The sequence below is a fragment of the Anabrus simplex genome, chromosome 4 (assembly GCF_040414725.1).
Source record: "Anabrus simplex isolate iqAnaSimp1 chromosome 4, ASM4041472v1, whole genome shotgun sequence".
NCBI lineage: Eukaryota > Metazoa > Arthropoda > Insecta > Orthoptera > Tettigoniidae > Anabrus > Anabrus simplex.
The window spans coordinates 298,117,966-298,135,012 of NC_090268.1; the positions used below are offsets into that span (position 1 = coordinate 298,117,966).

Genomic DNA, 17,047 nt, shown 5'->3' on the forward strand with positions numbered 1-17,047 from the left:
TAGATGTATCGATTGATTCTTGAATATGGATTCTTTCATGGATGGCGTCGACTGTTTGAATGGTGAGCCCCGAATTATTAAGTTATTATTATTATTATTATTATTATTATTATTATTATTATTATTTTTGATTCGTTGTGCCCAGCTGTGGAGCGCGTTTGAACTTATTTTGCACAATGTTTCTTCTTCTTTTCTTCCCAATATCTCTTCATTTTTTCACTGTGTTCCTTTCTGCGTGTTTCTGTCCAGCCTGTATTTTTTCTTGTTGTTATTATTATTATTATTATTATTATTATTATTATTATTATTATTATTATTTAAATAATAACAAATACAACAGAATATGAAGAAAAATATTTTTCGTTACACGAAAGAAAGTGTTTGATATATTCGTTTCGAAATTCCGACCTCATCTGACGGCTCGGCTGTAAACATCTAGACTCATACGTAAAACCTCACGTTCGGCCTTTCGGACCCTACCGACACAGTTGTGTATTTTTTTAAATATAGGATACTATTCGATGGAGCCTGGTGTCCATGATCGTAAGGGGTGGCGTGTATATGGTCTAGCTGGTTAGCTGGTTCGAGTCCCGTTGGTCGAAAAACTGTCACCATCAGAATGTTGGTCGGCAGGGAAGGTGAGGTGCTGGTATACAATTTCTAATCACTAGATTGCGTGCCAAAAGCCTGGATTGAATTCCAAACCTCTCCACGGTGCTCATTTGGAGTGAGGGCATATGACGCTGTTGATAGTGAGTCGTCCGTCGGATGGGGACGTAATGCCTAGAGCAGACCCCTTGGTGCTATTGGACAGGTGTAGGCTACGTGCCGGTACCGGGTTTCACCCTCTCCGTTCCTACTATCATATATCACGTCATTCACTTCATATCATTAACTGCTCTGATTCACTTCCCTTGGTCAACTCTTGTTCCTTTCCGACCCCGACGGTATTAGGCCATTCGAGGCCTAGGGAGTCTTCATTTTCATGCCTTCTTAACCTTTGTCTTTCTTTGTACCCCGCTGGATATTTTTCGAAGCGTCAGTCCCCTTCCATCCCTCCCCCCCCCCCTCTCTGATTAGTGTTAATAGAGGATGGTTGCGTAGTTGTACTACCCCTTAAAACAATCACCACCATCTCTCACACCGTGTGACAGGCATGGAGCGTTAGTTGAATCTCGTATGGCTTACACTTGTATCAGGCAACTCTCTTTCACTGTTCTGCCCGACACCTCTTACTCAACCCTTGTTCTCTTCCAGTCCCGACTGTTCGAGGTTTGGGGAGTTAATGGTGAAGGAAGTGATTATGATGCGTGTGTGTGTTTTTAATGGGTTTGCATTGAGAAGGGAAACTACGATAAATTCATTCTATGATAGTCAGGACTGGAATTCAAATACGTTCTCAGTTCCCAAGAACGTGAGAGAGTGTTGTTTCATGGTGAATCGGGGATTGAACCAGGGCCCTCTGGGTGGTAAGATTATATGCTGCTACCGAGAGCACAGCGGTATGTCCAGTATTTCTATATACATTGAGCACTTGAGCCCCGTTGTAACTTCTATGTAGATATTCTACTGCACTTCAGTTGACTTCGTGACACATTCACTGATTCATTACTAGTGACTAATGGAACTGCGGCTAATGGCACAAAACGTACATGGATAATGACACTGAACTACTCATACGTTTAAATCAATATTGCCCTAGTGTTCCTTTCGAGGAAATGTGGCATTGATTTTTAATAGTGTGTGGGTAGATAATAATGACATATGGTTTCCGGAGAGGCATGGTGCAGGTGTTTTTTCAGTAGACGGCCTATAGGCGACCTGCATGTCTGTGAGGATGGGGCCCTACCTAAGATGATTTCTAATGACGAAGACGGCATACACACCCAGTCCCCGAGCCAGACAAATTAACCAATTAGGTTAAAATCCCCGACCTGGTCGGAAATCGAACTTGGGACCCTTTACCAAAGGCCAGAACGCTAACCATTTAGTTATGGAGCCGGACTGTGGGTAAATGATAGAAGTAGACTCGGATACGGTGTCCCTCTGTGAGTGGGGTTGTTAGAATGACAACCACGGTATCCCTTGCCTGTCTTAACAGGCGACTTAAAGGGCCACAGGGGAGCGTAGGTTGGCGACCACGGGACTCTTAAGTGAGTCCTGAGTTCCTTTCCCTCTGATTAGTGTTGACAGATGATGGTTGGCCAGTAGTACTTCCTCTTAAAACAACAATCACCACCAACACCGCTAGTGAGTCAACTGGGAGCTCCCAGCCTGAGGGCATGGCCGGCCTCTCCTTGTATTGTTCTCTTCGTCTGGTTTTACCCTGCACCTTCTGGAACACGAAACGGGAATGTTCCGTCTCTAGCCGAGCCTTGAATATTCCAGTAACCCATCATCGAGAGATAAATACAAGGCCGCCGCAAACGAGGAGATGCTGCGATGTTGGAGGATCGAATGTGTGGTGGGTCTTCCACCAGTCAGTGTTGAAGTTCGGTACTCGGACTGGGGTCGGCAGCAGTGTTGGCTGTCGTCAGTGCTCCGCCGGAGTGTGAGTATCGTGCTGCATACTGAGGAGAATACTGGCTGCATACTGCCTTGGAATACTGTATGTGCTCTTGCGTGGACTGAGGACCGCCGTGGAGTGACCGTGTGGAGCAGCTGTCGTGAGTGTAATTGGAACAGTGTTAATGGTCGTTGTTTTGAAGAGTATTCTCCTGCTGGTTAGCACTGTTGAGCTGTTGCTGTTTAATTGTCAGTCTGAAGCAGTTCACTGTGTTTGACTGTGTGAACTACTGGACTTTCTGTGGAATCGAACCAAGGAACAGTCATCGTATGTTGTGGGAATCGGCAGCCCTGTATTCAAACCTATCCGTATGCACGCAGCTGCTGTATGGGGTGACTGAACTTGCGAGACTATATGAAAGTAAGGCGAAGCTGTCAGTAAGGATTATAGCCGTCTCAGGTAATAACAACGCGCCGGACTGTTGCTGTGTGAAGAGGACAGAGACTTGTTTGGTCATTCGTGGTTGACCGGACGAGTTGGCCGTGCGGTCAGGGGCACGCGGCTGTGAGCTTGCATCCGGGAGATAGTGGGTTCGAATCCCACTGTCGGCAGCCCTGAAGATGGTTTTCCGTGGTTTCCCATTTTCACACCAGGCAAATGCTGGGGCTGTACCTTAATTAAGGCCACGGCCGCTTCCTTCCCATTCCTAAGGCTTTCCTATCCCAACGTCGCCATAAGACCTATCTGTGTCGGTGCGACGTAAAGCAACTAGCATTCGTGGTTGAATAGAATTGTGTGTGTATAGGTGTGTGTGCATTTCCAGGGTAATCCTGAGATAAATTAGAGCGATAAATCAGACTGTGTTTTATTCGTAACAATACAGTGCATCTTATGTCCGGCTCCATGGCTAAATGGTTAGCGTGCTGGTCTTTGATCACAGGGGTCCCGGGTTCGATTCCCGGCAGGGTCTGGAATTTTAACCATCATTGATTAATTTTGCTGGCACGGGGGCTGTGTGTATGTGTCGTCTTCATCATCATTTCATCCTCATCATGACGCGCAGGTCGCCTACGGGAGTCAAATCAAAAGACCTGCACCTGGCGAGCCGAACTTGTCCTCGGGCACTCCCGGCACTAAAAGCCATATGCCATTTAATTTCAGTGCATCTTATAATCGAGATGGTGAGAGAGAGATTCAAGGATAGGAAGGCCAGCTGTATCGCATGTTACTCTAACGGTTACACGTATAAATGATTCCTCAGAATAGCAACTGAACCCTTTATAGCCCCAAAGACTACTGTGTTCATAAAGCAGTATGAAGGTAGACTGTTAAGGTCATTTGTGGAACTGCTTGATAACTCAAGAATTATGCTCTCTAAATACTTTCTGTGGTTAAATGTACCGCAAAATACAGCTATCAGATTTCTATTGCGCTGTCTGCGCACTTGTGTTTTTTATATGTGTGATTAATATTTGCGTTGTTTGTTGCTTTCAGATGGAAAGGCAGCATATACAAGCTGGTGTGGCCCGACCTTATGGCCTTCCTGTTCATATACTACTGTCTTAACATCACCTACAGGTGCTTTCTCAACCCTGAGCAGAAGAAGTAAGTACATTTACTTCGTTCATTTCTTTTGGCATAACGTGAAAACTCTTTGCTTCTCTGTAATACAGTGAATCTTATAAAAGTACATTAATGTAAATAATTAGAAAAAATTGCCGGTAAGTGCGTAGTCTGTAGCAGTGTTTCTGAACCTTTTCTATGAGTGTACTCCCTTAAGGGCCCCATACACGATCAAACAGTTTACGCAACAAAGGATTTGTGCAACGTCCTGTTTGTGCAAACTTTGATTCATACACGTTGCAATAGTTTGTGCAAACCTCAGTTCATTATTGAAATTTAAATGCTTACCTTTTCATTAAATTCCTCCATTTCTTTGTCATCTTCATTGATATCATCATTTGTGGATGTTCCCTGCATTTGAATCTCCTGGTCCCTCAGAAAGTCTGTATCGGTGAAATACCATAAATTGGGTACATACACATTTTACATCCTGCAACGAATTTTTTGCTGCTATTGAGTTGAAGTTCTCTACGGTACGAAGTACGAAGGGTATTAATTTTGGTACACACTACGGCTGTATCTGCTCTGGGATCAATCTCTATCTTCTCCATCAGTTTCTCATACGCCGCATCCTTCATATTCCTATTTTTATTCACCTCACTCTTCACTTTTCACAGTGCAGACAATTGAGATGAACTCTCGCCAGAATTCTTTATCAACTCTTTTTCGACGCCATACTAAGCCGGACTCGGGTAGATACAGGAAAGGTCTTCACAGGCCGACTGTCGTCAAACAGACCTTCAAACCACTTGTCAGACAGGAAGTGTTGCGCAAATTATTTCGGTCTCTCCCGATTTGTTTTAAACAGTTGTGCAACTAGTCATCCGTGCCATACACCATCAACATGTTTGTACAAAACTCTCTTCTGTACACACAGTAGGAGGTCCATCCCGCTCGTCTACCTGCGGACGCTTAAGCCTCACTTTCACTTTCCCCAAGTCCAGTCACCTCCTACAGCCGCTATGCGTTGACCGCTGGATTTGAACACAGTGCCGCTGGCTACACCACACATGTTCACTGTTCGTTGGTTCGATTCCACAGACAGTCCAGTAATTCACACAGTCACATGCAGTGAACAACTAAACAGCTCAACAGAATTCAACAGCAGGGCGATACTCACAACAGTGAACATTAACGCAGGTCCATTTACCTTCACACTCGCGATAGCGGCTTCCCTCGCTCTACCTCAGTCCACAGAAATACACGAACACACAATGCAGTCTTTCGTTCTGTCTTCTCCAGTCCACGCACACACTGGTCTCTCCGACACCACAACAACAGCTCCTCGTTTAGACCTCGGTGGGACACTGGCCACCGCAAACACCTCTCTCGCTCTCACCCCAGCCACCGAACCTCAACACACTGAGTCTCACACGGAGTCCAATGACTGACTGCCCGCGGCTAACCTCCCTTTTTATAGCTCACGTGATTTGAGCCAGAAATTTCGCGATGTCGCTAGAGGCAGAACATTCCCGTTGGATCTCCAAGAAACTCACAGGTAAGTCGGCCGACGAGAACAATACACGGAAAGGCCGGCCCCACCCTACAAGCCGGCTGGGTGATCCCAGGTCGTCTGAGTCACCAGCCCCTTCCTGGAAGTACGGAAAGGAATTCTGACAGGCGAGGTCTTTTGTGACGCATACCGACAGGCTAGGGCTGCTCGTTAGTGAGCAAGGTCAGTTTGAGGCGTTATCCGCTACAGACCAGATCTGTTGTCAGCACCTCAACGGAAAGACCTCGCCTCACAGATCAAGCCTCCTGTACGGAAAGCATGGAGTGGACAAAGGCACTGCTAGGGAAATTTATTGAAATGTACAAAGAGCGGCTGTGTCTCTGACAATTAAAACATGAGGTGTCGCAATCAAGCGTTCTTCAGTATCCCCCTTTCCTCCTTCTTCAGCTTAGAAGCTACAATATCCACAGTAAATACGCTTTCAACTAGACTGTTCTCCAGTAAGAGCTACGCAAAACAAGTCATTTTTTACTAGTGGCTTACGTCGCACCGACACAGATAGGTCTTAAAACGACGATGGGATAGGGAAGGGTTAGGAGTTGGAAGGAAGCGGCCGTGGCCTTAATTAAGGCACAGCCCATAGCATTTGCCTGGTGTGAAAATAGGAAACCACGGAAAACCATTTTCAGGGCTGCCGACAGTGGGATTCGAACCCACTATCTCCCGGATGCAAGCTCACAGCTGCGCGCCCCTAACCGCACGGCCAACTCGCCCGGTAAACAAGTCCATTATGTATGTGTTGTGTATGTTTGGTATTCAGTTCGAAGGCTGGTCTGATCCTCCACAGTTATGCCAACAGCTGTCATAGATAGCCTAGACATCACTGGGAGAAGCGTACTAGGGAAATGAGGAGTGAGATAGCTTCCCGTTGCTTTCCTCGCCGAGCCAGAAGTTGCTCGCATATCAGTCTGCCAAACCCACTGAAATGCACGCACCAGCTGACCCTATGCGTGATATTTTCATACCATTCATAACAGGGACTGGCTGCATAAGGAATGGTATTACTAGCATCGCTCGTACCTCAGTCACTTTCATATTGTCAAAGCCAAGGATAAGACTGAGAAGGATCAAACATTTAACGTAATAATGAGAAAAATCCATTCATGCTTACTTTTTTTTTTTTTTTTTTTTGCTAGTTGCTTTACGTCGCCTCGACACAGATAGGTTTTATGGTGACGATAGGATAGGAAAGGCGTATGAGTTCGAAGGAAGTGGCCGTGGCCTTAATTAAGGTACAGCCCCAGTATTTGCCTGGTGAGAAAATGGGAAACCACGGAAAACCATCTTCAAGGCTGCCGACAGTGGAATTCGAACCCACTATCTCCCGGATGCAAGCTCACAGCCGCGTGCCACTGACCGCACGGCCAACTCGCCCGGTACATGCTTGTGGTCCATTCGCAAGTAATTCTTGTAATCGTCCGGTTCATTTTCTCTCAGGTGTTGTATCAGACTCATGTGACTAAAGCTGTCTCGCTGTCCTATCCATGATTTCATCCACTTCGATCGATTTTTTTGTTTGTATGATTTAACATATAGCAAAATGCACATTCCAGCAGCCGCAACAGCATTTTTTTCCCTCTGGACACCGTCTGCTTCGATGTCCATCGCACAGTTCTAAGCACGGTAACTGGACTAGACGGTAGGGGTCACGCGCAGGCTGGCTTTGGCTGATGACGTCATCGGGTCTCCTCTGGCCGGCTAGCAGTGAACGCGACCCATTGTATTTGTGCGTTTCTGTTAATGATTTGCTTGTTTTTATTTAACCATTTGCTTAATATTTTTCAATTTTGTCAAATGTAATTGCCGGTTGTTACGTGTAGATAATTATGTTGTAATTTATTTGAGTATTTTTCAGAAGATTACAAGTAATATAATGACCCTGTGCTTAACAAACTATTCCAGTAGCTTTCTCAGTATTAAATTATCTTTCGCCTCGTAAATAAAGTATTTACGGTTCGGTTTTCGTATTTTCTATCCATCCAGTGATTTTAGAACGATTTTATACATAGATTCATTTCTAAAACTCGTTACTAAAATTAAAAAAACATGACCAATCGCACGGGATGTTTCTTACCGTTGTTTTGGTGGATTGTTGGTGTTAAGTAATGTTTTAAACACCTAATATTATATTTATGTATAAGTAACTATTTATAAATGTGTATTGGCCGATTGAATGTTGGTAAAAAGCCCCAAAGCCAAGAAACGTCAACCTCTTCCACCATATCAGGGGTCACTCTTTTTTTGGGGGAAGGAGGCTTCCACAGGCTTAGGCCATATAGACCTGTGGTACGGAGAAAACCCTCACAGTCAGAAAATGCGATCAAAAGTTCAATATTTAAAAGCACCTAAAATACACCCAATTTTTATGATGGTGCTAAAACTGCATACATATTTACATTATATAGGTACCACACAAAATATTTACATCTAGATGTTATTTCGTTGTTTTACATTATTTAAAATCAGTCTATCCAACAACTTTCTTAACTTTTTTCACACTTTTCCTCTTTTCATTAGGAGTTTGCTTACACCTCTTGTAAGAATTCATGTGCCTAAGTTTGTTTATGTTTTTCATCCTTATGAAGGTTCTGGTTCTAACTAAACATGAAACAACAAAATCTTCAAGATCAGGATATTTTTCTTAATTTTTTCATTTAACAATCTAAAGACTCCTGGGCATTTCATAATGTAGTTTCCATGGAAGGCACTAAATTCATCTTCCATTTTAATAATAGAATTAATGCACTCATCTGTGGGTTTCATTTAGTACCCTCTCGAAATGGTTTATAGCCAATTCCTAGGTGAAGGATAAATGTTCACGGTTTGGATCCCGTACATATTATCTTTCTGGGGGTACTTTTTCTTCACCCTATAAGCTACATAGCCAGCAATCATTTCTAGTAGCTCGTTCTTCTCTCTAACTACTTCGACAGACACGTTAGCATTATTTTCATCTTGAAAATGTTCTAGAAGTCCATTGACAGCTGAAGTGAAATCATCATCCTCATCCTCAACAATACAATTTTTGTCGCAAGCTTCTCGATTTTGGTTGGACACTGCTTGGCAATGTTCGTCATTATCAAGTATGAAGTATTGAGGCACCTCATCTTGCGCAGACAAAACGTCTGCGCTCAGAGATTGGACATTTTTTTCATCTGGACAGTTTTTGCTGTTTATCACTTAACTTGCATTCCGGCTTAAAATCAATGATTTAATTCGCTGCGATACAATGGTAGGGAGAGGATGATCATAAAAGCGACCAAGTCCTCGGATCTGGTAAAAGTAGCTCTCAATTATGGCCTGGTTACATTTGGCCGCCATTACGTAAGTATAGCCTTCTGATTTTAAGTCCTTATATAGACCACGAAGGCTACTTATAGACATTAGAAAACCTTCTTGAAAAGGAAGGAGTTTGTTTTTGCCAATTATTCTCATGGTGAAAATTAATTCGAATAATTTGTCAAGAGCATGATTTTGTTGCTCTATACAATTCCCATAGGCACTTTTAAAGCTGTTTGTGCCACACACGTGGACACGGGAGTTTAGGACGTCAAATCCATTATTAATCGTGATTACAGTCTCTCCTACATAGCTGAGCTCTGGGAAGTTATGGCATATTGCTTTCCCCACAGTCAGTGATAACAGTTCAGCGGCTTACCGTATATTTTGCCTCTCCGTTCCAGTCACAAGCATATGCTTCATTGAAAGCTTATGAGCATATTGTAGGTCTTCGCCCTCACTTTGCATTTCAATTAATTTTGTAAATGCTTCTTTTGTGAAACATTGCCCACTTTCCAGTTTATATCCTTCATCAAGAAGGTGATTCCGCAGTAATTTAAGTACATAAGGCACATCACAAAAAAAACATATGTTACGTTCTTTACTTGATGGGTTTTCCAGCGACGGTTTTTGCCACGAAATATTCAGATCTGTCATACATTTCCTATTTGAAGGTCCCATGTCACATACAACTGCCGTAACTTTAAATCCGGTGCTTTCTACGACATGAATTACTTCTATTAACAGTTCTCTTGACATCGCTGTATCAAAGTGTTAGTAGATAGGTTGCATCCACTTTTGAACTAAACTTCTTATTACAATGACTTGGACATTATCATGAGGTCCTCTAATCATTTCTTCATTTTGAGCAAAGCACAAGTCATTGTTAACCTTCATTTCATCAAAGCTGAGAACAGCATCTCTTTCAAAATTTGTAAAAAGACTTGATTGTGTTTTTAAGATATTAATGCTCAACTCAATGAATCCAGGAGATATAGAAAACTGTCTTAGCCGTCGTTTGATTGTAACTTCGCTAGGAAGAGGGTAATTAATCACGTCTCTAACAAAACACAATGCTTTATATGATATAGACCGTAAGGTTACCGCCTTAGCAATGTCCTCAGATGACCAACTTGAGCATCTTCATTTTACTAAAGCTTGCTGTTGACTTTTAGAAAAAGTACCCTCAAAAACTTGAACATTATTTTTTCATTTTATTATCTCGGTATTAGCTGCACTAAGACGGTCCTGAAGATCCTTATTTTGCTGTTTTAAGTCACAATTTTCTAGTCTAATTAACTCCAATTCTGCAGTCAGTTCAGCAATTTTCTCATTACAGAAACACTGATGTTTACTTCTGTCATCTAATTCCTTCCTCAAGATTGCATTATTAATATTTTCTGCTTCAATTGGCGCCTGCGATTGTAAAATTTGCCGTATCTCCTTACGATTATTTCGCTTTTGTGCCCTTATTCCACGATCTTGACAGGACTGACTCGCTAAATTATTACTACTCAGTGGTAAATTTAAATGTGGTACTGCGTCAGTCCTTAAATTACGTTTAATTGGAAGGTTTAACAACTCACCCTTCAAGTCCCTTCTGTAGTCCGAATTGTCGAAGTGTACAGAGCATACACGAGCATTCTCAATAGTAAAGGAGTCAGCCCGTTTACAGGCATTAATCCCCTTTAATTTAATGTCACTGTTCTTTGGAAAACGATGAAATTTAATGTATAAATCCTTCTGGTGTCTATCGTGGTTAGAGCAACCGGCGACAGCACAACACACTATGGCACAGCACAGCACAGCACAGCACAGCACAGCACAGCACAGAAAAATTAAATTCTTACACTGTTGACAAGGTAAACACCATCACTAGACTAATAGCACTCTGCTTCGCTTAGCGAACAAGGGTGCCTTGTGACGTCAGGAGGCGTGGCTTGCTATTGCGCACCCAACTGATGACCCCTACCGTCTAGTCTAGTAACCGTGGTTCTAAGTACGGCAGACCCGACCGGCAAGGATTTCAAACTAGTTTGAAAGGCCAGCGGATGAGGCTTGGCCTGCTGAGAACAAAGGGATCATTCCATTAACGAGAGGGTCTGGAATGTTGACAGATTATGTTGCACAATACGACAGGCTTGGTGTCACAGTTGATGGCGAGCAGCAGGCCGGGTCTCTGAAGGTCACGCCTGGCAGGCGGTCTGTCGGATCTGGCCCCAAAGGCGAGGCCTGCCAAAGAATCTGACCGTGTACGGCCAGCTATTGGGCTGGCACGTAACATTATTATAGAATATTTAACATATTTATGCTGTTTTATATAGTTATACAATAGGCTATATGCCAACGAAATGTGAAATTGATCGCCGGGCTGAGTGGCTCAGACGGTTGAGGCGCTGGCCTTCTAACCCCAACTTGGCACGTTCTATCCTGGCTCAGTCCGCTGGTGTAGCCAAGTGGGGGTTAGAACCGCCCTATAGAAATTTTACAAAAAATAAATAAACAGAAACTGACAATAAACAATAAAATAAACATTCAAAGACATAATTGTAGAACCAAAAAATCTGTTGCATATATTTTCTGAAAAGGCTCAAAAGTAGGATTTTAGATTGTAAACTGAACATACCATTCGCTGTAAAACTGTTGACCTTGATCATATTGTTCTTATTCTGTATTCTAATGTAAAATTCTGTAGTGTTCTGCAATCTGAATATTAGCATGATTCACTTTTATCAGTGTCCTTAACAATAACAATTCTTGCATGTGAGCACCACACACGCACAAGCAACTTCATTGTGTTCTCTCATCATTTTGTAACTATACCCCTCTTCTTCCCCCTCCATCCCCAATCGGCCGATCCTGGCTACGCTATTGGTCCGGTGGTATTTGAAGGTGATCATATAGGGCCTACGTCAGCCTTGTGTTGGTAGATTTATTGGCACGTAAAAGAACTCATGCGGGACTAAATTCCGGCACCTCGGCGTTTCCGAAAACCGTAAAAGTAGTTAGTGGGACATAAAACAATTATTATTATTATTATTATTATTATTATTATTATTATTATTATTATTATTGTTACGGAGTTTTCCGTGGTAGGTAGAGGTGAAAGAAGGTGCGGGTGTGAATAGGTCTCCAGCTACGAAAGCAAAATTAATTTAAAATTTAACAAGGTTATATTTTCTTTTCAAAAACAAAGAAATAACAAGCATGGCAGGTACAAAGTAGCAAATCAAAAAGGGTAGTTACAATATTTACAGGAATTGGGCTTCGCGCCCTGATTTTACACTGCTTGGGCAATCAGCTCAGTTTTACCCCAAACACGAGTTTTAACAGAGGGGCAGAAAACCCCATTCATACCTAGGAGCCCTTGCTCCAAATTACACAGAAAAGCCTCCACGAGGCATACAACACTTAATTTTCAAAAGAGCCACTCGCTCTCAAAATTTAAGCCTCTCCCAGGCCACACCAAACTCCACCTTCAAGTTGTCCTCACTGGACATAGACACAGGGGTACAATACCCAACCTACTGAGGTCTATTAAATGAAAAGGGGCAATTACATGACCTCTTAAATAACAATTTGAGAGGAGGCAATCTGCACTCCTAATACACTTGTTTTTAAAAACCTAATCTGGCTCTAGGCCACTAATGCAAGGGCTAATCCCATACTACCGAGGTGACTTTAGAAAAGAGCAATTTGTTTTACATTAACGAAGAATAGGTTGAGAAAATAAGTTCACCTCAAAACAATAAGAGTGGGAGCTCGAGAGGGTTAGCACTCTCTATCCCAGAAGGTAGCTTAAAAGAGAATAGAAGAAAGATCGTTACATTTTAGGAAAAGGTTACATGGAGGAACGCTTCGCACCCGCCCCGAGAGTTAAACTGCTGAGCTAGCAAAGAAAGAATTTATTAATCGGCCATTACCTTATTGGTGACCGCTGCCGAGGAAAGAGGCGCTTCCCGCCTCCTGCTATGTACTTTATACACTGAAAGATGGAACAGAAGTGGCCCGGAGACCCTAAAATCAGCAGTTTAAATACTCTCGCAGAAGGTTCTAGGCGTTAGGGGAATGAAAACACCCTCCCGCGATGATTTTATTGGTAGATCAATAAACCCCCTACACAATACTAAGAAGAAACACATAATTGGTGGAAAATTAATTCAAGAAATTCGGGATAGGCTAGATTTAAAACAAGGGGAAAGAAGGGGTTAATATTGCCAACTTAACCAAAGACTGAAAAAAATTTAGCAAAGAACAAACATTTGAAATAAAAATTTCTCCAACAAAATAGTTCTTTGACTCCGCACTAGGTTGCACTATTGTTGATCTTCAGTAGTGTCCTCTAGAAGAGAAAGTTCACACTTCTTACTTCAAGCGAAACAAAACCACATCAAAAATGACACAGTTCAAAAACTCAAAATTTTCCACGTGGTGACATCTTCTGACAAAGTAGAGAATTAATAGCGTAGATAAAGTTCAGACTTCCTCCAGCAGAGGAGTTTCAACTGGCGCACATTTTAAATTAGCGGAGTGGAGGTGTACTGCCCGGTACAGACCTCCCCCCCCAAAAGTTCCACCCGGGGTGACACATGAAATTGTTTGAAAACAAGGTCCAAGTTTTGATGTAGATATGGAGATTAATTGCCAAAAAAATTTATAAGATTTTCTTAATTTGGTTTGATTTAGTTTCAAAATTTTGTTGTTGCAGATGAAGGATAGTTTTTAAGTTTGTAGAAGTAGAATTCTGAGGATAAACTTTTAATACTTAAAAGTGATGAAAAATTTTGCAATGTCCACCAAATATTGCTGTTCAATTCCCGAGTGTAGTCATTGCTTATCGTAACTGTCCATGTAGTTGAGGTTGATGAAGTTGGATGGCCAGACCGGCCATTGCAGCTTGCGTCCAAAGGAGGCCGCTCGGACCCCTCAAGTACTCTGAGATACCGCTCGCCCGCACTATGAGGGGAGCAGAGGTGTTGAAACACGCCGCGCCCGCGGTGAACATATACAGGCTGCGGGCAAGTAGCAGGTCGTGCGCCGCACATCAGCCTTGGCCGGGAGGAGAGCTCCGGCTCGCCGTGCACATGTCGTCCTCGCTGGGGCCGAGGGGGCCCTTCCTCAAACCCAGTTGCGGCACGGCGCCGCGCGGCTGCGGGGGCACTGAAGCATTAAAGCTAGACGGCAGAATTGTGTTGGACCATCATGTTTCTTTTGAGGGCACAGGCATGTAGAGAGATTGAGGGGCCAGCGGCGTGCAGATATCCATGGCATTTCATCTAAGCCAGCCACTGTGTGTAGTGGAGCAGGAGACGGGAGCGTGGTAATGGCCGTGGCAAGGACAGGATGGCAGTTTAACAAATCGGGGGAGGTTTCACAGAAATGCTTACATATAAAATAAAATAGAAGGAGCAGAATGCCTTAAGAGTAGAACTCAAAAAAAAAAATATAACCTTCATATTCCTATCAAATTATATGAAGCAAGTTGACACAAAATTTACACCGGTTTCACCTGGGACAGGTGAACCCTAAATATCCTCTCGGTGGCTGGATTGCTTACTAACAATGTAACCGGAGTAAGAAAATCGAGAATGATGCATGGCCTATGAAATCTGGGGGCAAGCTTGCCCGCGGGAACAAAATTCTTGACCATCACCTGGTCACCTACCTTCAAAGTGGTGGGTCTCCGTCCACGATCATACTTTTCCCTAACCTTTTCATGAGATACCTTAAGATTGGCTTTAGCCTTCTTCCAAAGATCTTTAATATTATCCGGATCTATTGTCTCGGGTAGAATGTCACTCAGAGGCCAAAGGTTAGAGAGCGGCGTGTTGGGAACAAACTTGAACATCAAGGAAGCTGGAGTGAACTTATGAGATTCATGAACCGCCGAATTCAAAGCAAAAGCTAACCAATGCAGGGACGTGTCCCACCTGGAATGATCTTCATGATGATAGGCAATAAGTGCGGACCTGAGATTACGATTAACCCGTTCAGCCAGAGATGGTTGAGGGTAATAAGCAGAAGTAGTTACATGAGAGATGGATAAGTCAAAACAGAATTTACGAAATAAGTTAGATGTAAAAGCCTTAGCATTATCAGATACAATATATTGGCACGGACCAAAAGAAGCAAAAATAGAATTTAAGCAAGTAATGGTAGACTGAGCGGTAGCCAGCTTAGTCGGAAATAACCAAGAAAATCTGGTAAAACCATCTACACACACAAGGATGAACTTGTTGGCATTGCCCTTTGACTGGGGGAATGGTCCTACATAATCAATATACAGGCGTTCCATGGGGCGCGACGCTTGCTGAGAAGACAAGAGGCCTACCTTGGTGGACATGGTCGGTTTACTAAGCAAACAGGATTTACAAGCCTTTACTAGTTCACGGATTTCACCGTCCATACCTTTCCAGATGAACATTTCACGAATCTTTTCACGAGTTTTAAAGATACCAAGATGCCCTCCTAATGGGGTCTCATGATAATACTTGAAGATCATAGGTACCAGAACCGCTGGAACAACAACTTTCATCATCTTATCATGCCTCGAAGGGCAACAGAGAACACCATTCCTCAGAACATAAGGGACAACATGTTCCCCAGAAGAAAGGGTTTCCATTATCGGAGCCAGCGTCGGATCTTCACGTTGGTATTTCTCGATATCCCTAAAGAGCATGGGAGCATCTGTTAGGATGGCATTAACCTTAGATAGTATGGACTCGGAAGGTGATGAACTGTCGACCGGTTCGTGGGTCTCGACGTCGTTAGAAAACATACGGCTGAGTCCATCAGCAACAACATTTTCGGTACCTCTGATATGTCTAACATCAAACTGGAAGGCAGAAATACGGATGGCCCAGCGGGCTATACGACCAGTACGACGCGGCCTACCTAAGACCCAGCTTAAGGCTTGATTATCTGTCTCCAGGTCGAATTTGACATGTTCCAGATAGAGACGGAACTTCTCTAAGGCGAATAAGACTGCCAAACCTTCGAGCTCATAGATGGAATACTTGGCTTCTTGAGCCGACAATATCCTGGACGCATAGGCGATGGGGCGCCTCCCTAGTTCAGTCTCTTGAAGAAGGACTGCAGCTACCGCTGACGACGATGCGCCGGTTTGGACAATGAATTTCTTCGAGAAATCAGGCATAGCAAGTACAGGGGCATTACAAAGAGCTAATTTAAGGTCTTCAAAAGCGGCTTGTTGAGAAGGTCCCCACTCGAATTTGATGCCTTTCCTACGAAGGAGGTTTAAGGGCGCCGCTCTATTAGCGAAGTTAGGAATAAACTTCCTGAAGAAATTCACCATACCAATAAACCTGGCGATGCCTTTAATGTCCTTGGGAGGTTTAAAATCACGGATGGCCTGTGTTCTAGAATGATCGACTGCTACACCATCCGGTGACACAATATGCCCTAGGAAAGACATAGAGGGCTTAGCAAAGGCAACCTTGGACAACTTAACAGTTAACCCAGCCTTACGAAGGCGATCGAGAACTTCTCGCAGATGATCTAGATGTTCTTCAAAAGTCTCTGAAAATACGACGACATCGTCCAAGGAGTGATATAAGTACTCAAATTTGATGTCGGAGAAGACCCTATCTAGTAGCCTAGTGAGTACAGCTGCTCCCGTGGGGAGCCCGAAAGGCACGCGGTTGTATTCGTATAAATTCCAGACCGTGGCAAACGCTGTAAGATGTTTAGACTCTTCGGCAAGGGGAATTTGATTATAGGCCTGATTCAAGTCCAAGATAGTAAAGAACTTGGCCTTACGAAACCATGAAAAACAAGAATGAAGGTCGGGAAGGGGCACAGATTGTAACACCACCTTCCGATTGAGAGCCCTGTAATCAATGACAGGCCTGAAGCCTCCTTGGGGTTTCGGGACTAAAAAAATAGGCGAAGAATACGCTGACTTAGAGGGCCTAATAATACCGTCCTTCAACATCTGATCGATGATTTCTTTTAGAGCCTTCATTTTAGGTGGAGATAGCCTATAAGGTGGAAAACGGACAGGAATCGAATCCGTGACCTCAATTTTGTATTCAATAAGGTCAGTAACACCAAGAGTATCAGAGAACACCTCGGGAAACGACTGACACAATTTGCGAATACTATCA

General features: G+C 43.3%; 1 protein-coding gene across 1 annotated transcript in view; it reads left to right on the forward strand.

Annotated features, from left to right (window-relative positions):
• LOC136871906 (bestrophin-2) overlaps positions 1-17,047 on the forward strand; it is a 99,730-nt gene that overhangs the window by 20,144 nt on the left and 62,539 nt on the right. The window contains exon 2 of the mRNA XM_068227396.1: positions 4,001-4,111. Within this exon, the coding sequence (XP_068083497.1) occupies positions 4,001-4,111 (111 nt within the window). The remainder of the gene's footprint in view (positions 1-4,000; positions 4,112-17,047) is intronic.